Source organism: Colletotrichum fioriniae (genome assembly GCF_027942845.1).
Source record: "Colletotrichum fioriniae strain IMI 355084 chromosome Unknown scaffold_7, whole genome shotgun sequence".
Classification (NCBI taxonomy): Eukaryota; Fungi; Ascomycota; class Sordariomycetes; order Glomerellales; family Glomerellaceae; genus Colletotrichum; species Colletotrichum fioriniae.
In genome coordinates, this window is record NW_027076843.1 from 1,338,785 (window position 1) to 1,362,930 (window position 24,146).

The 24,146-nt window shown below is 51.1% G+C and overlaps 8 protein-coding genes across 8 annotated transcripts; 4 read left to right on the forward strand and 4 right to left on the reverse strand.

Moving 5' to 3' along the window:
• Nucleotides 1-776: 776 nt before the first annotated feature.
• N0V96_006529 (uncharacterized protein) lies at nt 777-1,172 on the forward strand (the record flags this gene model as incomplete). The annotated part of the gene is made up of 1 exon (XM_053194994.2): nt 777-1,172. One exon carries the CDS (start codon nt 777-779, stop codon nt 1,170-1,172), a length of 396 nt encoding a protein of 131 aa, XP_053047565.1.
• Nucleotides 1,173-3,432: 2,260 nt separating this feature from the next.
• N0V96_006530 (uncharacterized protein) lies at nt 3,433-4,806 on the forward strand (the record flags this gene model as incomplete). Its single annotated transcript, XM_053194995.2, has 1 exon — nt 3,433-4,806. One exon carries the CDS (start codon nt 3,433-3,435, stop codon nt 4,804-4,806), a length of 1,374 nt encoding a protein of 457 aa, XP_053047566.2.
• A 3,301-nt stretch (nt 4,807-8,107) lies between these two features.
• On the forward strand, nt 8,108-8,426 carry N0V96_006531 (uncharacterized protein; the record flags this gene model as incomplete). The annotated part of the gene is made up of 2 exons (XM_065757744.1): nt 8,108-8,189; nt 8,254-8,426. 2 exons carry the CDS (start codon nt 8,108-8,110, stop codon nt 8,424-8,426), a joined length of 255 nt encoding a protein of 84 aa, XP_065613661.1.
• A 945-nt stretch (nt 8,427-9,371) lies between these two features.
• PRB1_2 (proteinase B) lies at nt 9,372-10,726 on the reverse strand (the record flags this gene model as incomplete). The annotated part of the gene is made up of 3 exons (XM_053194997.2): nt 9,372-9,971; nt 10,027-10,356; nt 10,421-10,726. The coding sequence occupies 3 exons, from the start codon at nt 10,724-10,726 to the stop codon at nt 9,372-9,374; spliced, it is 1,236 nt and encodes a 411-aa protein (XP_053047568.2).
• A 4,239-nt stretch (nt 10,727-14,965) lies between these two features.
• On the reverse strand, nt 14,966-15,554 carry N0V96_006533 (uncharacterized protein; the record flags this gene model as incomplete). The annotated part of the gene is made up of 2 exons (XM_065757745.1): nt 14,966-15,504; nt 15,548-15,554. 2 exons carry the CDS (start codon nt 15,552-15,554, stop codon nt 14,966-14,968), a joined length of 546 nt encoding a protein of 181 aa, XP_065613662.1.
• An 827-nt stretch (nt 15,555-16,381) lies between these two features.
• N0V96_006534 (uncharacterized protein) lies at nt 16,382-16,762 on the reverse strand (the record flags this gene model as incomplete). The annotated part of the gene is made up of 2 exons (XM_065757746.1): nt 16,382-16,591; nt 16,757-16,762. 2 exons carry the CDS (start codon nt 16,760-16,762, stop codon nt 16,382-16,384), a joined length of 216 nt encoding a protein of 71 aa, XP_065613663.1.
• Nucleotides 16,763-18,923: 2,161 nt separating this feature from the next.
• On the reverse strand, nt 18,924-20,626 carry N0V96_006535 (uncharacterized protein; the record flags this gene model as incomplete). Its single annotated transcript, XM_053194999.2, has 3 exons — nt 18,924-19,605; nt 19,664-20,323; nt 20,373-20,626. 3 exons carry the CDS (start codon nt 20,624-20,626, stop codon nt 18,924-18,926), a joined length of 1,596 nt encoding a protein of 531 aa, XP_053047570.2.
• A 1,070-nt stretch (nt 20,627-21,696) lies between these two features.
• On the forward strand, nt 21,697-23,652 carry N0V96_006536 (uncharacterized protein; the record flags this gene model as incomplete). Its single annotated transcript, XM_053195000.2, has 5 exons — nt 21,697-21,784; nt 21,862-22,048; nt 22,123-22,237; nt 22,299-22,333; nt 22,422-23,652. The coding sequence occupies 5 exons, from the start codon at nt 21,697-21,699 to the stop codon at nt 23,650-23,652; spliced, it is 1,656 nt and encodes a 551-aa protein (XP_053047571.2).
• Between the last annotated feature and the right edge of the window lie 494 nt (nt 23,653-24,146).

The window sequence follows — 24,146 nt, forward strand, 5'->3', positions numbered from 1 at the left end:
GTCGTTGATCTAATGGTGAGAACTCTGGTCTTTAATGTTGATCGAAGATCATCTTAGGAACTAGGAACTCCACTGTCTGTCCTAAGTACTTATGTGTTAGACAAATGACGAGCTTCGCTTCTTATTTCGGCCCCGGACTCCAGGCCCGGTCTAGCAGAAATTTGAGTTGACCGCATTGCGAGTCATTGCTGTAATAACCCGAATCTCACGATATTACAACGAAGTCAAAATCGCTGTTGAGCACGGTGCCAAGCCTTTGGCCGATAGTTGGTGCGATTCACTAGACCAGTCGCGACAACAGAGGAACTGTCAAGTTGTCTTTCAATTTACTTGAGATTGAAGGATTGCAATGTATCCGAATTGAACGAGGCTGGTCGAGCTTGTCATTTCAAGCCAGCTCTGCATCCCGAGACGAGGCGAGTCTGCAGTATTGAGGAGTCAGGTTGTATCTAACAAGCTTTAAGCTATGACAGCGGCCAATTTAATCCAGGACATGCTCTTAGAGTGGCATCCAGAGCGTTGGAATATTTGGTGGAATTGTTAACTATAAGCCAGCATTTCTGGGTATATGTACTGCTTGTGAGCCCCTTCGAATCTGTAATGGTACTTGTCTGACAGGCTACTTCCATCTGTTGCAAGACATCACACTCATTAGTAGGCTTCTACCAGAACCACATTGTCATTCATTTACAAGTCAGTATGCCCCCAAAGAAGCCTCGATGATACAAATACTGACATCAAAAACTGAAATATCAGATCCCACGGTCTCTACAAAAATGCAAATCTCTGCCTCTCTCCCTTTCTTCGCCATCCTCGGCATGGTGAGCGCCGCAGCGGAGTGCCCTCGCAGCGGAGGCGGTGACGGACCTTACCTGCACAACAAGTATCGCGTAGCACCTACAAGAGTCGGGCAGACAAACAACTACGACTGGGCCGGGACAACCATCTCCGTCAAGATGCAGAAGAGCAGAGACTCTTGCGATCCGGACGGCGACTGCGACGACGACATCACTTACAACTTCAAGAACAGAGGCACCAAGTCGGTTCGTGTCCGCATCGAAGAGAGCTACAACGATTTTATGGGACTCGTCCTCGCGCCTGGGGCGGACTGCGATTTGAACCGCTACTTCACCCGCGGGGCCGGACCTTACCAGATTTCTTTCGCGAATTAAATACGACGTGTTTCTAGTCAACCTACCTCAGAAATACGAGACTTATCAGATTTGAGGGGGGTATTGGGAAATACAGGTCTACTTTATCAAGTTCGCAGTACCGTTCATCTTTCAGGAACTTTTCCCCTAGGGATACCTCGAGCTCGGTGAGGAAGATGTTTCCTAGTTCTAATCGTTCGGAGCAGCAATGATATCTCAATACACTCTGAAGGCTTGCAATCATCTCGTGACACTCAGTTTGTAAAGACGAAATTATGGTGCATTAGGTGATGCTCCTACCTTAAATTATGCTGTAGCATTGGTCAAGCTTGAGGTGTGATTAGACCACGAGCCTAGCAGTCACTTGAGTGAAGATACCTGATTCAGCTTCGATTCAGGAACTTGGACAGGACAGGCCGCGCATGGAGTTTTATCGGTCTTGCACTGAATATACGTGTAAAATTAATGATACCGGGTTCAACCGGTGAGCTTTGATATCTCCGAGCCAATTACGACGGGGCAGGAGTATTAAGGCAGTTGTTATTATCATATATGGATGACATTTCATCTCTACGATGAAAGGTTGACATCTTCACAAGGGTATTAGTTAACTGCGTGCGGCCGGTTTTCGTATATTTTGCCTTGTGTCAATTTCTCTACTCATAATCTTATTTGAGGAATAGTCTGGGTCACCACAATGCGTTGCTCGATTATCTCTCAGTCGGTACCTTTGTTTTCATGTTCAGCGCTGGGGTCAATAGTCAAGGCAGCGCTAGTGGTAAGTTCAATCTTGCCTGAAGTTAGCTACGAAAAAGTTGACGTGTATATCTTACTGATGTCTCACCTAAGACTGTGTCCCAAAGATTCAGACTGTCTTGTATGTCCTAACCACGGCACTGGAAGACGGCTGTTTTATGAAGTGTGGATTTACTTGCATCTTCTTAGCAAATGGCTGGATCCTACAAGTTACTGACATTTAGCAGCTAGAAATGGTGGAAAGAGATGCAAAATCAACGAGAAATATGGTAGATGTGGGCCGCAAGAGTGAATGCTTAGCCATAATCTGGATTCCCGCCGCGTTGAGGTTTGAGAATGGCAGTTGACATGAACTTACCTAGGTAGTATGAGAGTTAGACACATAAAGCCTTTTTTATTGGCACATGGCGAAGTGCGTTGCTATATGTCATGCGGCTAAGGTGTAACATGCTGTCATTCTCCGAGAGATAAGGCACAGAACAAACGATAACTGCCTTCACAGTTCCTCCTTTCAGTTCCCCTTATCATGTTTATCTCATATCAAGCGCCGTTAGTTCAGGTCGAGTAAGGTAGTGTACTAAAACTTCGAAGTCTTTGATTCATCCAATTAATAGCAATCATGTAAATATGATGACAAAGACGTACGCAGTCAATACCATAATGGCCCTGCCGATATCGGTTGTATTGTCTCTCATTCCGCTTTCTGGCTAAAATCGAGCTTAATACTTTGATATTGAATCGCTCAATAGTCTTCCATCAAATCATTCCGGTTCCCTCGGCCACCGTAAACCGGACTTTGCGGGGCCTGTTGATAAGGTACGCTTTAGATCGGAGCATTTCACAGCCACTGTCAATAGACTCGCGTCCCTCTCCACTCGACGTCATGCAACCATCCTATTGGCGGTTCGACCTGCTGGAATGGGTTAGTTGATGATCACCCCAACCTGCCATGCTGCTTAAGCTACGGGTACATCATCTGATTTTTCTTTGGATATGAACAAGGGAATAACCTTAAACTCTTATTCGCAAAGAGACAGAAATGTTTCAAGGACGCCTTTTGATATTCTTTTTGTCCATGTTTGATAATGTTGACGTGCAGGAATTCCGTGGTATGAATGCAAATTTTGCCACGTTGGAAACATGAGGCGCCACCAACAGTTTCTCCCAGAGAGCCCATCCCATCAAGAATATCGGTCATGAATCGCTGGGAACTCTTTAGTTCCACATTCAGTAGTATACTGTATGCCTCGTTGCCCCTCACGGCTCTTCATTGCATGTCGCCAAGAGCCCAGCATCTCGCTTACAGAACCGCAACGTCGTGGTGAATGTGGACAACCCTTACCTAGATAGCCATTCATTGAACTGGGCTACGGCATCTGATATCGGCCCCCGGCATCGGTACAGTTGCTTTGGGGCGATATAAAGATCAGCTCGCAGACGCCAGGTTTTCTCGAAGTTCCAAAGCATCAAGCTCTTCAACTCTGCATCTCTTCTCCTCATCTCCTCACTCTCTTTTCGAATCAAGATGGCTATACGGTCCCTAGCCCTTGGGTGGTTAGCCATCTCATCACTTCAAATCAGCGCCCAAGCCCAAGACTTTCGCAGCAACTGTGATGAGAACTGCGAAGCTGCGTACCGTTCTTCACTAGCTATCGAGACCAAGGACTGGGTCAATGTGGACGTCAACGTCGATCCCTTCTATGCCAACCCCTCGAACCTCTCAGACTACGCTGTCGGAGACTTGGTCAAATGGCAAGGCCTAACGGGCACCCAGGCCGCTAAGATCTGGACCGTCCCCGCCGGCATGTCCCTCTCCCGCTTCTTCTACATGAGCGAAGATATCGACGGCAAGCCCCTTCCCGTTACCGCCTTCGCCCTGCTTCCATGGTCGAACCCCCAGGGCAAAGACAAGCCCTTCCGTACCGTCGTCTGGGCCCACGGAACCGCGGGCTACAGTCGCGAGTGTGCGCCGACCAATCATAGAGGACTCTACTATGAGTGGGAAGCGCCCTTCATCCTCGCTCAGGCCGGATACGCCGTCATCGCGCCCGACTATGCTGGTCAGGGTACTGACATTCCCCAAGGCTTCATGTATGAGTCGGGAGCACTTCATGCTGCTGATGTCAGCCACAGCCTTCAGGCAGCTCGCAAAGCCCTTGGTGAGCGGCTGTCCAAGGAATGGGTCGTGGTTGGACACAGCGAGGGTGGCTTGACTGCGTGGCGCACCAACGAGAGAGAGGCAAAGGCTGGAAAGGCCACTGGCGGATTCATCGGTGCCGTCTCGGTTGCGCCCGCGCTTCGGCCCTTGTCACTCATCCCCGAGTCCTTCAGTCGCGCGAACGGAGGCCCCGTGGGAGATGTGGTATCCGTTTACTTCCTCCAATCTCTGTCAAAACTCTTGAAGTCGATCCGGATAGAAGACTACGTCAGCGACATTGTTGCTAGCCGCATTCCTCTATCGAACCAGGGATGTCTCAAGACCGGCGGCACTATCTATGGCAGCTTGACCGAGACCCAGCTGTACAAGAATACTAGCTGGCTGACCCATCCCGACGTCATTGACTGGCAAGAACGCTTCAACGGAGCCGGCGTACACCAGTGGGCAGCCCCTATGTTGGTAGTCCAGGGCACGAAAGATATTCTCACTTACGCCGAGACTATGGAGCAGGACTTTGATGCAACCTGCAAGGCTTTCCCAGAGTCGCCTGCCGAACTGCTTCTGTATCCTGAGCTCGGTCACGACCAGGCTTTCCAGGCGTCGCATGTCGATTATTTGGTGTGGGTTGCGAATCGGTTTAATAACGTTTCCGTTTCCTCTGGTTGCAGCAAGAGGACAATTGAGCCTGCGACCAACCACCCCTCGCTCATCCACCAAACTTGGCAAGGAACCCCGCAGTAATTCAATGCAACACTCCTAGACAAGATATTTACTGGATCAAAGTGGTCGTTCATAGCTCAGATTCTCTGACAAGTTGTATCTGTTTTCTTCCAGAGGCCATCGAGGTCTAAAGCTCTTTCCACATCTTCTTGTACATAATTTGATTTCAATCGACACTTTGAACTGAGAAACACTTATTGTACAGATCATTTCTAAATCATGATCTTACCTTAATAGATGGGATATCTGAGAAATGATAAGGTCCAAAATGAAAAACAATGGATGCGTAACACGTCTTCTCTTGAAGTCTTTGTCCAAGCCAAACACCAAGGCAAGAGAGTTCCAGCTGGAGGAAGATATTGAGAACGGCCAAATGCACCGCATCTGTGGCCCTGGTATGCCTTCTTTAGGGAACGTTCGTGGCGAGATGTGATCTTGTTGTGTGACACATCGGCAATGACATGTAGGTCAAGATGGCGAGACGTTGCACCCGCAAACAACTGCAGATACCGAGCCTAGTTGAACCAAGGTTGCGGGACTCGGTCCTACCCGATAGAGTTCAGCGACTCTCGGCAGATCTACATTACTACACCGGATGAACCGACATGGTGAGACAAGCTGGAAGCTTAATCTGAGTTTTGAGTAGACGCTTGGGTAACAACTTAGCACCTTCTTCTAGATGTATCAAGGGATTCCTGGCTCAAATGGGCTTCCTGCCCAGGGACACAACGATAGTGGCTTTGCGTTTCCACTAACGTTTTGTGTGATAGCAATGGCCAAGTCCATTTACGTGAGTCCCTTGTGACAAAGCTTTCGCCTACCTCAGGTCCCTTCATTTGCGTGCCTCTCTCGAAAAACGGCTCAGGTGGGATGAAGCAAATGAACGGAGGCTTTGATGTACACGTGGTGTCTTTGCGTTAACAAGAACACAGCATAACTTAAGGCATAGATATTCGTAACACGACAATCCGTGGAGTGTCAAGCATTCAATGAGTGAGCCGGCCAGAGAATTATCGAAATGAGGCTGTCGACACGGAGTTTTGCTAATGCCATGTAATGGCTACTTACTGAGCTCAATTTCCGGCAATCTATTGGCCTCTCTCGCTTGAGCAGAGCTCATAGCTAGCCCCTTGGTGGATCTCAATATCCGTGCAGACCAAGATAGAGGAACTGCATCTCAAGGGGAAAGCTTAAAAAGAGAGGCTAGCCTCATTCTGGTGCGCAAAAGGCTGAGACAGCGTTATGTTGACTCATGTGAGCGCCAAAGCTGGCTAAAGCTGGGTAAAGGAGTTGTTAGAGACCGAGTCAATCGTCTAAAAATGATAGAATTGACAGTGTGACAATTCGCTTGACTCGAAGATTCTATGAGGTATATGATGTAGAGCTGGACCTCTGCATGGGAAACAGGAAATGTCTAAAGGTTCTCATCGACTTTCCGCTACGACTCTGCAAGATATAGTTGAAGACAGAAACCCAACTCAATTTCCAGTATGCACTCAACCCCCACAAATGACGCTACAACATATCTAATTACTATCTGTCTGAAGCCATGCAGTTCTCCGGCTTCTCTAGTGCGCTTGGCGCAATGTCACTCCTATTTAGCATCGCCGAGGCAGGGTGCGCTGAAGTTGGTTCCGGCGTCGGAAACAACCCACTAGGATGCAAATCATACTCCATCCCGAGAGACATCGGCACTAGCGTCACCGTCGGCTTGCAAACCCTCTCGATCGGCAGAACGAACCCAACCCAAAAGACTTTTGAGAAGGAGTTTTTCTTCTACGATATGAAGAACGAGGTCAACTACCAAGTGAACTTTGCTGTGCAATTTTGGAACCCAACGACCAACAAGGTGAGTAAAAGACATGTCCCGAAGGTTTGATTTCGCGGTGCCCACGCGCAAATATGGTGGGGACGTGGAAGCAGTAAGGCTGACTCTCGACATTATACAGAACGCGTGGAAATCATACAGCTTGGCAGCAGGAGAGAAGTGTAACATCAGCTTCCAATCAACTTTACAGAATGTCAAGCTCACTTGCTAAAGAGCTTTCGTGGGGGTGGGGAGTTCATAGAGAGTCGCTTGTTGACAACTTCTTGACTTGAGCGTTCAATGTTGGCTGGGAATTATGGAGTTGCAACGGGAAAAAAAAAAGACAGCGAAGATACCATGCATATGGATAATTCAGCGGAATTTAACCTACTTTCCCACTCCACAATATTGAAGTTGCTCGTCCGGGCATGAGGGAATCCCAAGTTGAAGTTTTGGTGCGATTCTGAAATGACTCGTAGAGTGGCTGACGCCCTCAACTCAGCTGGGTTGCAGGCATCAGCTGACGCTTCCAGCACAGAGGAAGCACAGAGACAGGCGGTAAGGGCCGAAAAGGGGTCTTTCGGCGCTGCCGGAGTACGCATTTGCCGTTGTGTTCTCCGTTCTTTCACGACACAAATGCTCAAAAAAGAGAAACACGAAAACAATATCGTCGGGCCATGATATTTCCGTGCAAGCTCCAACAGCGAGCCTGAAAATGAGGCATGACCTCACTCCTTCCGGCCCAAATGACGCTCGGCGAAGTCCATGATACCATCAATCCAGGCGTTCCGATCGACATGGCCCGACACAACACCTTCCGAGGGACTGGACTGCTGCGCCGCGAGGACCCGACGAATGAGAACACATGCTTACGAAGAGAACCCGGTATGCATCGTTCGACTGGCAGAGTCACGCTGAGCAAAGCTGGGCAGAGACACCACGCAGAAAGGCTCAGATCTTCAAAATCCTTCCAACCAACGAGGGATAGCGCAGGAGTAATCAGGCTTAGTGCAAGATCTTGCCCCCATTTGGTCCCAAAGGAGCCATGAAAAGAACAGGGGTTCCGGCCTTCTCCATACCCAAACTTTGACAGTTGGGTCTTCTGCAGCTTGGAGGGAACCCCCCGGAAAATGAGAAAAATGACAGACCCGCGCCATCGGGACGCACATCACACCACCAAACCGCCAGATCCGGCCGCAACACCGCACCACCCTCGAGCAGAGTCGAACAATCAACAGACAACACCGGGAAGGATGACCACGCCAACCACACCACGTTCGGGAGAAGCAGGTGAGAGGCAGACGACTGCGAATACATAAATGTCTTCAACGAAGATGAGGGGAAACACGATCTTAGATGCACTCCAGTCTCACATCGACCTCACAAAAGCAAGCTCAACTCTCCAGTGTTTCAATTACACAAAAGTCCACTGCAACTATTCCCCGGTTTACCTGAACCCACACCACCACACTCACACAATCTTCCACCACCTCACCTCAACCCACAACTCTCACAATGGTCAACCAACCCGCCAGAATTCCCACCACTACCCCGGCTCTTGCCAGGTTCCTCCCTGCTGCTATCACCGTCGGCATTGGTAAGCCCAGTTTTCAGCCCTACCACCTCTCCAGTAAAGTCAACTAACACAGGTGGCCTCTCAGTCTCTGCCGTCGCCCTGAACATCCGATCCCAGCTCAAGACTGAGTCCCAACAAATGGATCGCTTCTTCTCCAAGTACAACAACCCTCAGAGCGAAGCCGCCCGCCAAAAGGTCTTTGAGGACCCCTCCGAGGACCCACGCAGGAGCTGGTTCAACGCCCTGGGCCGATCGTAAATCCTCGTAGCTGAGAGCTACCTCGGGGGAGATTCTTGCATATACTATTGATTGATGGGGCGTTTTCTATTTGTTCAAGGAAAGGATGATATCATTGGTTTGGGTGGTGAAGGCGTCTTGCTTCACTTTGTTTTGTAACTACCCTTGAGGCATACAAAGAGAACATAATATATGGAGGGGTAATTTCTAGCCTAGACAAGTATTGGTCGAATATATCGTTTCGAACATAAACATCAAACAGTCAAATCATCAAGGTCCCATTCGTCAGGCACAAATATCATCGTAATTGGGATATGGCAATGCTCAATCCCCTTGTTTATTGAAAAAGCGGGAGTGTGCGCATGTTAAGATGAGTTGCTTGCCCGCACTAGATCAGCGTCTCTTACATCCCTCTGTAGACGACATATGAGATGTAGGTACCGGTGGTGGGGTACTTCAGATGAGAGCCTGAGACCTGGAGGGGTGAGGATGCACTCTATATGCGATGAGCTATGTGCTGTGTAACTTTGCGTAACCTTTTCTGAATGAGTATCTGAGGTATTGTAAACCGACTTGGATGTAATTACGTCGCATCCCCGAAGATGCTTCGCATCGCTCCGATGTCAACAAGACAGCAGTCAACTGATATCCTAAAAATGAATCAGTTCATGATATGGAGCATTGTGTCAATAGCGTAAATTCTCAACGGGCATAAATGCCTCACGGCTCAGTCATCAAACACATAGGTACTTCCATCAGCAAATGTTTTAGTGTCACCGGAATTGCAGCGTTCGAAGTGGAGAATCAAAGTTCTGTGAATAAGACTTATTGAATTAATCATTATCCTAGTTCCCATCTCCATCAACTACTTTATTCTAGCTCGAGAATGGAGATCTGTTTGTATCTGATATTATGACACTCACATTCCCTTCAAGCTATGCTTGAGTAAATCAACAAAGGTTGAATTTACGCGCCGTTGCCGTTGTAGGCAACGAGGTTGGGGCTACCGGACAGAGTGCCGGTGACACGGCCAGAGGTGCCGAGGGCCTTGATGCGGCTGGTGACAGCAGCGGGGGTAGAGAGACCCTCAAGAGCCTGGAGGTAGACGGCGAGACCAGCAACGTGGGGGCAGGCCATGGAGGTACCGCTGATGGTGTTGGTGGCAGAGTTGCCGCCGATCCAGGCAGAGAGAATGGAGACACCAGGGGCGAAGATGTCGACGCCAGCACCGTAGTTGGTGAAGGAGGCCGGGCGCCAGCTGGAGTCAATGGCGGCAACAGTCAGTGCGTTGGGGGCGTTGGCGGGGGACTGGCTGGAGACGGGGGAGGGGTTGCCGTTGTCGTCACCGTTGCCGGCAGCGACGACGGAGAGGACGCCCTGGGTGTAGGCGGCCTGGATGGCGGAGGTCCAGGTGGTGGAGGCGGGGCCACCGAGGGACAGGTTGATCACAGAGCGGGCGGCGCGGGACTTGGAGGTGATGTCGTTGACGGCCCAGTTGAAGCCAGACAGAATGGAGGAGGTGGTGCCCTGAGCGCCCTGGAAGACCTTGACGGAGATGATGTTGGTCTGAACATGGGGTGTTAGTATCAACTGCGCAAGAAGCTCAAAGATTGAAACTTACCGACTTGGCAACACCGTAGGTAGAGCCACCGATGGTACCGGCGACGTGAGTGCCGTGGCCGAGGGTGTCAGTGTGGGTGCCGGTGAAGGCGTTGAAGCCGAGGGTGACACGGCCACCGAACTGGGTGTGGGTAGAGATGACACCAGAGTCAACGACGTAGGCGTAGGTGTTGGCACCGGCCGAGGTGTCGTAGATGTACGAGGTAGAGCCGGAGGTCTTGTGGGAGATGGATCCCAGACCCCAGGGGGCACCAGACTGGGTGGTGAGGGCACGCTCCTCAACCTCGAAGTCGGAGAGGTACATGTAGTAGTCAGGCTCGACGACAGCAACCTGTTCCAGAGTGTCAGAGGCATGGTCATGTAATATTTTGGGTGGCGGATATTCGTCAACTTACGTCGGCGCTGGCCTTGATCTCCTCGATGGTAGCCTCATCAAACTCGCCAGAGTAGGCGTTCCAGTTGCTGATGTTGAAAGTGTTCTCAACACCGACAGTGTCACGCTTGCTCAGGGAGCGTCTGTGAACGTCGGCAACCCAGTTCAAGTGGGACTCGACGCTGGCAGCGGCACCCTCCTTGAGGGTGACGATGTACTTGCCGGGGGCGGCCGCGGGCTCAGCGCGTCTGTTGACGGCGGCGGGGGCGGCGAGGACAGCCGGGAGCAGAGCTCCGACGGCGAGAGCGAGGCGGCGAAGGGAGGCCATTGTGATGATGAGGGGAGAACCGAGGAGGAGAGGTGATCAGAGGAGAGCGGATGGGGCTGAAGAGACAAAAGCTGAAGATAGGGCGGGTGTAGTGTCCATCTTTATACTGGATTTCCAAGATATCGACGGAGGCTGAGATGCATGGAGTTGCTGTAGATCCCATCTTTGACATTGCGCATATCGGTGTAGTATCTTGCGTGATGTCCCGCCAAGCCCTACGGTCTCCAGCTTGGAACTGTCAAGCTTCCTAAACTGGTTCTAGAGCGGGAGATGCCAGGTGCTTGAGCAAGGAAAGCTGCGGATTCCGCGACTCCATGGGAGCACGCGAGAACGAAACATGCCTGTTCAAAAGCTATTACCTTCCAAAAAGCTAAAGTTGACCTACCTCTTTACCCGCTATTTTCAAGCGCGCCCAGCTTTTGGCTTGCTTGTCTCGGGCCTCCTCCCTGGTTGACATCTAGAAGTTGGATCTTTTGTTATGCTGTCTATGTGGTTCTTGCGCGGGTACCAGCTCCGACTACGGCATCACAGTCAAGCGAGAAAGGGGTCCCGGACTTTACGCCGATGAATCGAAATTCGAAGAACATCAAACCCGATGATTCAAATGATAGGACCGGTCACCACTAGCCCCGCGGAGGCAGTATTATGGTTGGCTGGAGGCATGATTGACTCAAGCTGACTTGCCATTGAATGAGACATTACAAGGGGATTCCGGCTGTTGATTTGCCTGGGAGTTGTTTACCAAGACCGTTGGAGGTTACCTTAGTAGAGGAGCCATATTAGTCCAACTTATGCTTAATGTGGAAGGTCGCGTGTTGACATTGGTTGGGCGACCCGATGTAGGGATTATGAACGGACCAGGACTTAATTAAAAAGCTACGCAAACTCCACACACGCCCTAAGCTCTTCCCGCCTGCCACATCCGTCTTGATTCCCGACCGTAGAGGGGGTCTCGCAATAGACTATCTGGAGGCGGGAGATCCCCATATGGCCCAAATGCCGGCCAAAGAGCACTGGCCTCGCGGTCTAAACTAGAAAGTTGCCCCGATGCGGTCTCTGATCAGCGAGGTTCAGGTACATACAGGACCATGCGTGATGGTGGGTGAATGGTCTGGGGCAGGATATGCGGGTAAGCACTGTTGCATTCGAAGGGACATGGACTCGGGCGCAACTCTGCAGCTGCGGCCTTCTGTGTTGGGTGAAAACACCAATAATGACATATTGCCTTGTATCACGACCTCGTATTCCTATCGATCAATGTGGGCTCGGATTCTGGATTCGAATTCGGAAGATGGAAACGGTCATGCGAACCTCGAGTTTGGGAAGTAATCTCGAGACGAGTAAGCCGATGCGTTCATCCCATGTCTGCGCTAGCAACCAGCTTCCTGAAATGATTATCAAGCCCTTTGATGAAGGTGCTTTTTCCAATTGGAAATTGGAGTGTAAGAAGGTCTTGCTTTTCCGTGCTGACTTGTGGGGAAATGTGCTCGGATTTCTCATTCAATACGTGCAGCAATGACAATGGACATGCCAGCATCAACAATGCCACAGGAAGCTTCGCCCAAGAGCGCGCCACTTAGAAGCGAATAGCGCCCGACTTCCCCTGTCCTGATAGTCGACTTACGCTGCGGAGTCTTTGCCAAGAGCCGCAACTAGGAAGCTCGGCTTGCTTTGTTGACTGGGGTCAACTGCCGTTTAACGTTTAGGACTAATTCAAGCGAAGGAAGAGGAGCGCGTTTGGAGGGGGCCTCTCGGGGATGAGAGTGAACTTGAGTGGCTGAGGGTTCAAAGAGTCTGGTGGCAGCGAGAGAGGGGGGGAGAAGGCCGGATGGGCTCGGTGCCGCCCGATCGCGCGACTCGCGTAATCATACTCAGTGGCAGGCTTTATCTTGGCAGAAGCAAGCAGGATATCTGCCTCTTGCTCGTCTGTGCAACATATTCCCCTCGATCTCTGCCTTCATCTCTTGGTCTTCTCGTGTGATTAAAGGTTGACAATCCCGCTGCGCGGGCCATGGGTGGCGGCAGCGGCAGAGAGATTGATGAGGCTTCCGAAGAATAACGAAAGTGAGGGGCAAAAGAGAAATGACGGCATGCCGCATGCCCGTCTTGGAACCAGCGGTGGATGTCTCCCGCCCCGGCCATAGCTTCCCCTGATATTTCTCGGCACTGCGCAGACATCGCAGATGTTCTGGGGCCAGGCCGGTACGGTGGAGGGAAATAGGAAGGAGATAAACCACGTAGCCGCGCTAAGGAGCGTTCGCTCAAACTCCGCTGAAATGGCATCACAAAGTTAGGCCATTCGAAGAGAACTTCTTGGGCATCTTCCCGCGGATAGCTGCGCGGAGCGCCGAGGTGTCGTGCTCGGATTCGATTTTTCCACTTATTTACTAGGACAATCATGCAGCTGAACCACCTGTTCTGCCTTTTTGACGGCAGCGTAGTTTATGTTAGAGAACAGAACCACAACGGCCCGGTGGGTTGAATCCGAGAACCACATAGTGCGCCGATGCGTGGCACGTGAAGACTCCATCGATCCTCGGGGCCCCAATTTGGCGAGGTCCATTGCCAGCTTGCCAAGCAACAAGCTCTGTGGGGCCGATAGGGATTGAGTTCGTATTGGCAATGGCTTGGCACAGAAATCACAGTGTCAGCATATTGCTGGGCAAGAAGTTGAAGTCATCACGACCTTGTCTTTTGGTTGAAAGCTCCCAAACTTCATGGTGTCGTCCATGAGGCTCTGCAGAACGCTCGGATCCCGGATCAGTTGTTCGCCTCTGAAGCTAAGGTAGAAAACAAGATGCATGTAACCTGTGGTACTGGTGGGTTGCACTGCCTAATCAGGCAGGCTGATGTCTGGGACTCTGGGAGCATGCCGATAACCTCCCACATGCCGGCTAACCAGACGGCCCCCCAGTCGCTGTATGCAATGCGACGATAGATCCCACCGGAAAGAGATGCTTCAGTGCCCACGAAGCAAACGACGAGTATTAATTGCGTGAAGAATTCGAGGCGCTGACTTGACTGTGCTCTCAATCCAGCTCGTTTCTCGGTGCTCGAGGCTCACAGTCTTCAGTATAATCGTTAACTCAATATTTTGCTCAATGCGCCTATCCTTCCAAAAATACGACTGCATATCAGCCTTGGTTACGCGCCGGAGGAGCGTTCTTGGGTATCCCGGCGAAAGATAGCGAACCTGCCATAGATAGTTGGCGGCCCCGTGTCCAGGGCGTTGTGAATGGGACGGCGCTCTATCTGCATTCGCAACCTCCCAGACCTCTGGGGTCACAACAAAGGAAGCTGCCCTACCCAGAGGGCTGGGTCACCCTACGTTTCTGGCAATCTCTTTTCAGCCTTATAAGATAAGCTTGCATGCGTGTTGCGCTGGTGACTGGGCCCTCGGCGTCGGATTCCGGGCTGGGATTACGGACATTCATCGTAGATCTCGATTACTGATCCCGACCAAAGTGCACAAATGTTAGCAATTGAATGATTTAGTTTCCAGACTGAGAAGGTACGCGACTATGTGATATGGGTGCAATTACCTAGATAAGGATGATATTTTGTATGAACACTTCGATCGCTTGAGAATGAGAGACGAGCGCGAATGTCGAAATGATTCGCAACTGGTTGCAGAAGACTAGAACTTGAGCCGCCGGTCAACTAACTTTAGATCTTAACATATCCCGCCTATTTTGATATTTATATTGTTGAATGTACATGTATTTATTGAGGCGTCTTTCTAGAACTGTGTCCATGAACCAGATGAAGTAGTGACGTTAATAGCGAGAGTCTTGAAGATATCGCAGATATGGTTATCAAATCTGCCTTAGGACATGTGGCTAAGTAGACGGCATCATCGTGCAAGTCCTCAATTCCTGGACAGAGCTTTGCTATTGATTCAAGATAAGTACGAGGTTGAACACAATGCGATGAAATCTAGGAAGGATTTACCAGGTATTCAGATGAATATTCGTACTTTCGATAGCTGAAAGTGCTCAAATACAGATTATCTACAATCCTCAGACAAAGATCCTATATTCCATCTGTGAGTTGAGATCTCTTTGGGTCCATACTCCACGGAGGTAACTCCAAATCCATCTCTACGCTATCAAGTGGAGGTACCAGAGGCTCCATTGAGGCGGTCCTTGGTGTTATTACTTGCGTTACCCTCGAGCTACATAAGATTGTTAAAAATCATTAACTGGCCTCGCTCGCAACCTTGCGTGTCTTGAAGGTCACTTAACTTACCCCAATGAGCATGCGCTTATCTCCAGGTACAATCATCTCAAAGCGATCGTTGATAACACCGTACTCGAAGTACCCTAGTCGGGCAATTGGATTGGTCTTGGAGACATCAATCCTCCCATCCGTCAAAACGCTGTCATCGATATGAACGCCGACGACCTTGCCAAAAATGACATTGACAGTCCCCATCGGCGGTTTCCCGGGAAGGCGCACTGTCTGCATATACTCGCACTCAAAGCGGACAGGCGAGTCGGCGACCATGGGTACGGACGTCTTTAGACTCTTTGACCACGTCTTCTTAAGGCCAGCTCTCTCAAACTCGTCTTCGTTAGGGCCAATTGCTTCCGCCGATATGTTGACGCTCTCCCGGAGGGGGTACGTTGCGAGCTGCCAGCAGAAGCTCCCGGTACGCTCAATGTTGTTGACGGTGTCTTTTCGGTCTTCGGAGTACGTCTGGTTGGCGCTGAACATGACCATGGGCGGGTCAAAGCTGACGTTTGTGAACTGGCTGTAAGGGGCTAGGTTGTGCTCGCCTGTGGGTGAGACGGATGAGATCCATCCAATTGCACGAGGTACTACGCATGCCTAGATAGTGTATATTCAGTGGGATGGCCGATGGCGTCTTTTGGAATGCAATGGGCAACTCACTTTGAATGGATCATACGGTAAACCATGATCATCAACACCGGGTTGGTAAAACATTATTGACAAGGCCGTGAACGTCGAAGGAATGCTCAGTGGACTACAAGTGTGAAAACGGTACCCGCAGATAGAAAGGCCGGTGACTCTAGATTTCTTGGCAATTTATAACTAAAGTCAGGTTGAAGTCCGAATTCTCCTTGGTCGGTGAAGCCAACTGATGAAGTGAGGGGTCTACTGAACTCCCGCTGTCGTCCGACACTCGGAACCGTTTGACGTCACTGGGTCGGAGTATTCGGTGCTTTAGCAGCAACGCTTTCGGACAGTTCGGACCCAATTTCGCATGCCCACTTGCCGATTTGCCGTCATGCCTGACTGATAACGAGACAACTGTCCAACGTAAAGACGAAGGGGGCCCTCAAAATAGTTTGTTGGCAGACGTCAATCACTTTGCCTTGCTCTTACCCATAATGATCGTTGACATGTGCACAGCTTCCACCGAAGCAAATACTAAGTCGAGCATCTGGTACACAGCCTCAGAGACCACATGACAATCCCCAGCAAGCAAATTTAGATAACCTCAGAGGTAGTACTATCCAATATGATAGATACGATGGGTCATAAAGTCTTTCGGGGGTACGTAAGATCAAATCTGATTCATAGTGGTATCCTAAATGAGCGCTACTAAGTTCACAAAGCCGGACGACATTTTACGGGATGGCACATATGCCCTGCAAGCCCTCGTCGGCAACAACCCGTCCTCTTAATAACTTAGGCCACCCAATCTTGAGGATCGACAGCTCTAGGCTTAGGGGTAGCCTGTGCCGTAGCGGCGGGCGAGGACACGGAGCTGGTGGAGGCGCCGGAGGTGGTGTCAACGATACAGTCGCCCTTAGCTCCGGCTTCGACTTTTGTGCACTCGTCGTTTGTGAATCTGGAGGGCACCTTGACGCACAAGCCTGCGCTCTCGATTTCTCCGCCCTTGGAGGTACATAGGCTTGAGATACCTTCCAGGCTCACATCAAAATTGCTCCCGCTCGCGCAACGGCATCGGAAGATTTCTTGAGAGACTGCAGCACTATAAGTTGGTTAACATGTGCGTCTTTTCAAAGCATAGGGCGGGTTTACTTGCCCCAAGAAAGCCACGGTCATGGTAAGGATGGATGCCTTCATGGTGAATATTCGAATCGATTATTTGAAGATATAGAATTTGGAGATTGGGTTCGTAAAAGAATGTTTGTTTCTCTATCAATGTGGGAGGTTTGTGTTTTGGCTGCTCGAGAATGTTGACTTGGGTTGCCAAACTTGAGAATCTATCCAGGCCGGGCCTGGGGTATTTATCCCACATGAACCGTGATTTGTTATCAGATAGATCTTCGGTTCGCTGCGTTACCTAAATTGCACCTCATGTTCTCGGTCGTAAGACTTGGGCGCAGCTGACTGGGTGCATCACCAAGCACCGTGTTGACTGACTCGAACCATGCCGCCCTGGCCGCCAGGGCGCCCAGAGACTGCTTCTAGAAGCCGGTGCTGCCCATACGAAACAGGAGCTGCCCTGCTGATGCGAAACTGACTTTTGAGCTGCGGGTCAATGCATAGTGTCTTCGTTACTAAAATAACGTCTGAAGCAACTGGAAGGGCACCGGTATCCGTACCCAAGTTTTCCATACTTGACAGCGGGCGTCGGACGATCCACTGGAGCAAAGTCGTTCACTCGGCGGCGCTCTTGGCAAGGCGGTTGCGCGCTGTGTTGTGCATCCCGAGGCCGCCAGCGATCGTTAGAGACGTCCTTGGTACAGCCCGGAAAGTGGACTGATGCAAACTCTATTCTGATGAACCAAGGTCGAGATAGGTGATGATGTGTCAATCGCAATATAGCCGAGACTTTGGAACAAGCAGGCTTTCTGATTTTGACTTCCAAGTCAAATTGAAACACCGTCTGCCGAGGGACCTTTTCCGCCGAGGTGACAGCCATGTTAAAGTGTTCGACCTAAGGGTCAATTGATTACTTTCATCATCACATTTACGAGTGTGGAAGTCTTGGGCTTGACGAAGTATATGTATCTTAGTTCGCCTGCACAAACAGAATTCTTCAGCACCTATACAGCCCTGCTCTATTACCCAAGTGTTTTATGTTCTGGGTCCTGCGGGGCCGGCCAATCCGAGGCTTCAGTAAGCTTGGACAGAATCTCTAACTTGCTCTCGGCGACGACCGTCTTTACGCTGCCGCGCAATTGTATTCTCTCTTGACCCAGCTTCTCACCGAGTTGACTTATGTGTGCATAATCGTACTCATTGAAACGCATCGCGCTAACTTTAGTCTGGTCGAATCGGTTATGTTGACAAAACATGGTGCCAAGGAGGATTCGATTTGTAAAGGGAGTTGCTTGACTCCACGGTGTCTAAACAAATGTTATCGAAGAAACAAAAATTTCGGAATAAACAGACATGGGGAGGCGTCACGTTGAGTGAATGTGACATGTAAGTAACATAACTTGAGTTGCATTTCAGCATAGGCTAAGATTCGTAAATGACATGGTGTTGCAAGAACTAATTGGCATGTACCTAATGTAGATGCCAATGCTGTACAAAAACTTTATGTACGTATCCAAAGTCTATATTTAAAATCAGTCTATAGTGCTTTCGCTGAAGAGTTCATATCAGTCTCGTAGCTGGTCGGGTGACATCTGTAGTCTGCCTTTTGCCACCAAGAGCATCTGCCCATTGCATTGCTGTTTGACGCATGGAATCCGTCATAGATTGGCATATAAGTTGCATTACGATCATGATATAGCAGACTCACACCATTTGGGCTGCCAGTCAATGCACAATACGTTACGTACGCTCGCAGTGTGACTGCCGCAGACACGTTCAGGGGAAGCCCAGTCCAACTGACCTCCAAGTTGAAAAAGGTATGGACGATACCCGTCCTGTGATTAGCCCGGCGTCACTTCGATGAGATAGGTGTATGCATGCCCTCTCAGAATGAGCCTCGGCCCTTGATGAGAAAGTCTTATCGCAGATGTATCAAACCCTATGCCGGGCATTCTCTGCGGGTGTACGACCGAGGGGCGTCTCTCGGGGATGAGTACCATGAAAAACCGCGGGGTAGACATTTAACTCAGTCACGAGAAGAATTAAATTCTGATTCTATGACTTATGATTTTGGGCGCATCACTTCGTTCAGGATTGAGCTCTCATTACTAGCGTGTTAATGCTGTATTGTGTAACGTGAGTAACAGTGGATACCCAGGGACAAGAGTCAATGGACATCTTGTTAAGATGTACGACTGCCTCAGCTCCGACCCGCTCACTAATGATTGTTGTCTTCTACAATATGCTCATGGGTTCCCAACGCAAGCTTCTCCGTCTTCCGAGCTACTTCTTCGGTCAATCTCTCCTCGTTGCCATCAAGAATGACTGCAGTCTCCTCCAAACTCATCTTTCCGGTCTCAACAAAGAGGAAGTAAACCACCACGGCCTCAAAGGCCAGCCAAACATCGTACGTGACGTAGTACTTCCATTTTGAGTTCGTCACGCCAATCGGATTGGCATACTGGTTAAAGATCAACGCCAGTGCGACGAACAGGTTATATAGGACCAGGCCTTTCGCACGCAGGTTGAAAGGCAGAATCTCCACGACGTAGGTGACCTGGAGCGCGCCCCATCCCACTGTGAACGTGACGTTGTACAAGAAGATCATGGCCAAGACACCCTTTGCGAGGCCCGGGGATCCTGTGCCAGTGAGGTCGGTTTGCTTTTCGTATGTTGCTTGGAGTGCTGTCCAGATGACATAGCACACGAGGGAGCCGAGAGTCGAAGCGAGGAACATCGTTCGGCGACGGAAGCGGTTGACGAGGACGGAGGCGAGAAGGCCCCAAAATAATCCCCAAAGAGTGATGAGGGCATTGATCAGCGTCTGTGTATCTTGAGAGGTGTATCCGATCGAATTGAGGATCAAGGTCAGGTAGTAGCTGATCAGACCGTTGCCGCTCCTGTGGAGATAGAGTTAGATGGTGACGGTCAGATAAGTTAGTAAAGCGTATGACTTACCACTGTGAGAAGAAACCAACAGCAAGAATGATGAAGAAGCGACGCCGGTTACCTGGTGTCTGGAAGAAAGCCATGTACGACGTAGTCCGCGATGCTTCCGCCTCCAGTCTAAGCGCTGTCCTAATCTCCTCCATCTCCAATGGAACGATGAGGTCGGACGCATCGCCGTTGGCGTGATACTTCACCAACAGCTTTTCAGCCTCCGCATCCCTCTCTTTTGAGATGAGCCATCTTGGTGATTCCTCGATGAAGAAGCACAACCCGAGCTGCACAATACTCGAAAGCCCTTGCAAGATGGAAGGTATCCTCCAAGCCCACGTATTCCCGATCCGAAACGTCCCAAAGGTGATCCACGCGGCGCTTAGGGCTCCCAGTCCCCAGAGAGAGTTGTAGATCGATACCAACGGAGCTCGCTGGGACGGGTACGCCAGCTCCATGATCATCAGGGGCGCGGCGGTGATGTTGAGCGCGAGTCCGAAGCCAAGGACGCCGCGGGCGACGATGAACATGGCGACATTCTGGGCTGCTCCCTGGAGGGCTACACCGATGAGGAGGATGGAGGCGCTGACTAGGAGGGCGGGTTTGCGTCCGAAGCGATCGCAGAACCAGGCACAGAAGGGGAGTGCGAGGAGCTGACCCACGTTTTGGATTGCATTCAGTCTGTTCAGGGTTAGAATGGACTCAGTGTTGGATGAATGGAAATACTAACAGTCCCAGTTCCTGCGCTCCAGGGTTATTGAATGATTCCTGCCATGTATCCAGGGACTGAAGACCGTTCATCATTGACCCATCGTAGCCGGTTGCGTAGCTCGATACCAAGGAAAGTGCGATGACACAGTTCAGCTTGACTATTCCCGCATTCGAGAACCAAGCGAATGCGCCTCTCTTATTTGCGATAGCGGCGTCAACAGTGACGGGAATGCCGCCGGCCGGCTCACTTGTCGCGGCAGCGTCTTGCGACATTGCAACGGTCGAAGGACGAGATGTTGCCTATCAATCCGAGGACATTCCACCTCGAAAGATCCCGAAGGGACGGGGGATACGGGGCTGTTATTATGCTACGAGCTCCGAGATAACAACCAGCCAGGCCCGATCCGTTCGTATCCCACTCGGCTACCGATAGCAGCTTTCGATGTTACCATGTCCGGCTAACCTCCGGGCCGGAGTCTCGTAGGACATCTCGCAGAGTAGAAATTGTTGGGGTCGTGTAAACCTCAGCCTGCCGATAGGAGCTCCCGAGGGGAGATCAGGAGATACCGGCGGGGTTTCCTCGAAGGATTCATGGGCTCGGGTAGGCTGCGCCTATCAGCCACTGGCGAGATACTCGGGCGAAATACTTCCGAATCAGGAGCGACAACAGATATGCCGCTGGTAACATGACCTCCGGAGAAGTGGAGGCTGTACCCTTCCCTCGGAGACCAGGTCCTTTACTATCGAGTCACGCAGCTATACAAGCACTCACTATCGGGTTTGCCCCAGTAGCCTCTTTGATCTTCCCGATGTTTATCCCCGGCTCTCTCATGGTGCCATTCCCGAGACCAACGCGTGGTTCTTGGGTCTCACCCCGCAAACCCGTTTACCTAGACCCCGCCCAAGCGCAGCTCACTAAGACCAAAGTTGGGGTATGTAACCTCGCCCGGGGTACGGCGATGGTCCACCGGTTCCGGCCCGGTTCGGACCGGGGCTTGTCGAGCTGGAATTGATATTTTTGATTGGCGGACCTGCAGAGAGGCGAGGGAGGCTAGGAACAGTTCGGTCGAGAAGACCTGAGTGAGGTTGGCGTGAGGGGTTGATGATGGTGTTTCTTGGTGAATGGTGATCTACCCCCGGCTAAGGATGTTAGCGATGCTCGTGTGTGAACGGAATAATTGATCAATTCCCTAATGGCTTTGCCGTGATATCCACTCTGTGATTGTCGAGGGTCACTTTTGGTATATAGTAGCAGGCATGATACGGTAGGAGATGGATGAGTCTGGTTGGAACGCGTTCTCCGGCTTCGTTCAGTGTTTCTCATCGTAATTTACACACGCACGATGCATCTCAAGTTAATAGCTGCTTCGCTTGTGGCCTCTGGCGCAACGCTGGGGTCCGCCGCGACCAGTAAGCCAAAGCTTTCAGCAAGTAAGCAAACGACAAAGACCTAGGAAAGATCTAGGATGTCAAGCAGGTAGTCCAGATTGACTTACACTACTGTCTAGATGCCCAAAGTCTATTCGACTTCTCTATGGGGGTCCAGGACTCCAGATGGGACGACTCGTACAACCTTATTTGGTACCAAGACAAGGGTCCGTGGTCCGTCCGCTTCACGGCTTGGTACACGGCGGGTCTGCTCCATCGCAACGAGGGTGACGACGTGGAGAACGCAAAGGCGGCGATTGAGAACATGTCAGTCGGTTGAATGCATACTTCTTACATGAAGAAGAGTTAAGAGTGCTGATTTGCGGTCTGCGATGATGCAGTTTGGCGAGCCAGATGACCTCGGACTACGAATCGGCGTGGTATGGCACTTTCAAGCTATCGCCTGATGAGCCGGATCCGACGCCGGATTCTGAGCTGTACCCTCCTAAGATCTATGTGAGCATCTTCTAAGTGCAAAAGCGGTGGTTGGCAGAAAGTCGACTGACCAAGGATCTAGACTACTTACGACCCCAATTGGAGAGAATTCATAGGGTGAGTCCTTGGAAACATGATGGAATCCAACATCATGGCATTTAGAAGGGCACGAGCACGTACAAGGATCCATACTAACACGACCCAGGACTCAACTAGTACAAGACGTCGAACTCTACTCCGATCTCCTGGGCGCAGACCTCGTCAAGAAAATCGAAGATGCACTCGAGATTCAAGCCATTGGCGCAATGAGGCGTAACGGCAGCTACCCCGAAGGCGATAACCTCATTCTCGGATACTCCAATCCAGGCCTCATGCGTGCCCTCACAGTAGGCTGGATCGGCGCCCGCCGCAACAATGCAACCTTTACCAACTTTGCAAACACCCAAGGGTCCCAGCTACTGGAGCTCTTCAAGTCCAACGGTTCAAACACCCTCGGCGAGTACAACGCGCCAAACTACTACGGCATGGACGTCTGGGCTCTGGCCGCCAACATCGCCTACGGCCCGCGCAACGCGACACTGACCAAGAATGCCGAGTACATCCTCACGAAGCTGTGGGATGACATTGCAGCGCACTATAACCCCTACCTCGGCAACCTCGTCGGCCCTTATGACCGCGCTTACACCCGCGACATGACGAAGCACTCGTCCATTCTGCCCATGTACTGGTGGGCCGTCTTCGGGCGCGAGTACGGGCCCCAGCCTCCCAAGGGCGAGGGCGATTTGCTGTTTGACGTGGCGCAGGGCGCGGCGATCGCGCTGGTCTCCGACACAGTGGCCCGGCACATCTCCAACGGCACCGCGGCGGCGCTGAAGGCGAAAGGTCCATGGACCGGCGAGCGCAGCATCACGCGCGAGGTCAGAGAGGAGCTGGATTCGGACGCCACGCGCACGACAACGTCGTGGGTTAGCGCGCCGCTCATGATCGGCGGACAGGAGCTCGCGGAGACCAAGAACCGTGGGGATCAGTTCGTGCCGGCGATCGTGCACTGGGCTTCAGACCCGTCGCACACGCCGTACCCTTACATCGGCTTCTTCCTGCTGTATCCTTCGGCGTCGACGATCTCGGCCATGGCGGGAGAGAGGTCTCTCAGCGTGTCATATCCGAACAGCACGCAGGAAGGGTCCGATATCTTCACTTTTGCGCTGTCTGGGATTCCGCCTTCATGGACACTGGGCGGGAAGACGATTACCGGATTGGAAGAGCTGCCGTGCTTGAGCGTCAATGTTTCGGCCCCGGGGTTGGACAAGTTGCCGATTTCCTATGGGCATCAGTTGAGGAACCACTGGTATTACAACGTGTCGTATGCGGTTCCTGCCGGGTTTGAGGGTGTTCCCCGGGTTGATCTGACGATGGAGTATACTTGTGACATCTGAGTAGAGTCTTTGACAAGGTATTATTGAGAACACGGTCCTTTGACCGAATGAATATCAGTAATTGAGTTGAGCGCATGACAGAATCAACCAGGACGCTAGGTCCATGGCTAGCTGTCACGACGCCTCGCAGAAGCAGTCGACCAAGCCCCTCGATTTTTGATGATGCCATAATTTAAAGCAGCGTTAGCTAGAACGAACTGAACCTGAGAGGAACTGTCACATTAATATCTCCAGAGACGCGGGATGTGTACCCGTGAGCATGTGAAAGTGTCTAAATTCTTGAGATTGACTCTGTGCTGCATCGTGCCAATCTCCTCGTCGACCAAGTGATTCTGCCATTCATAATAATTATGATGCAGATTCAAAGTCAATTGATGTCATTTGGAGATTTGACTGTGCTGGACCGCGCGCTAGAAGCCACGGTAGCAACGCTTCGTTGGTGCCTCGGGGCCATCCGTTCTTTTGGTTTGAGGCTTCTTCAGCCGCTCAAGTGA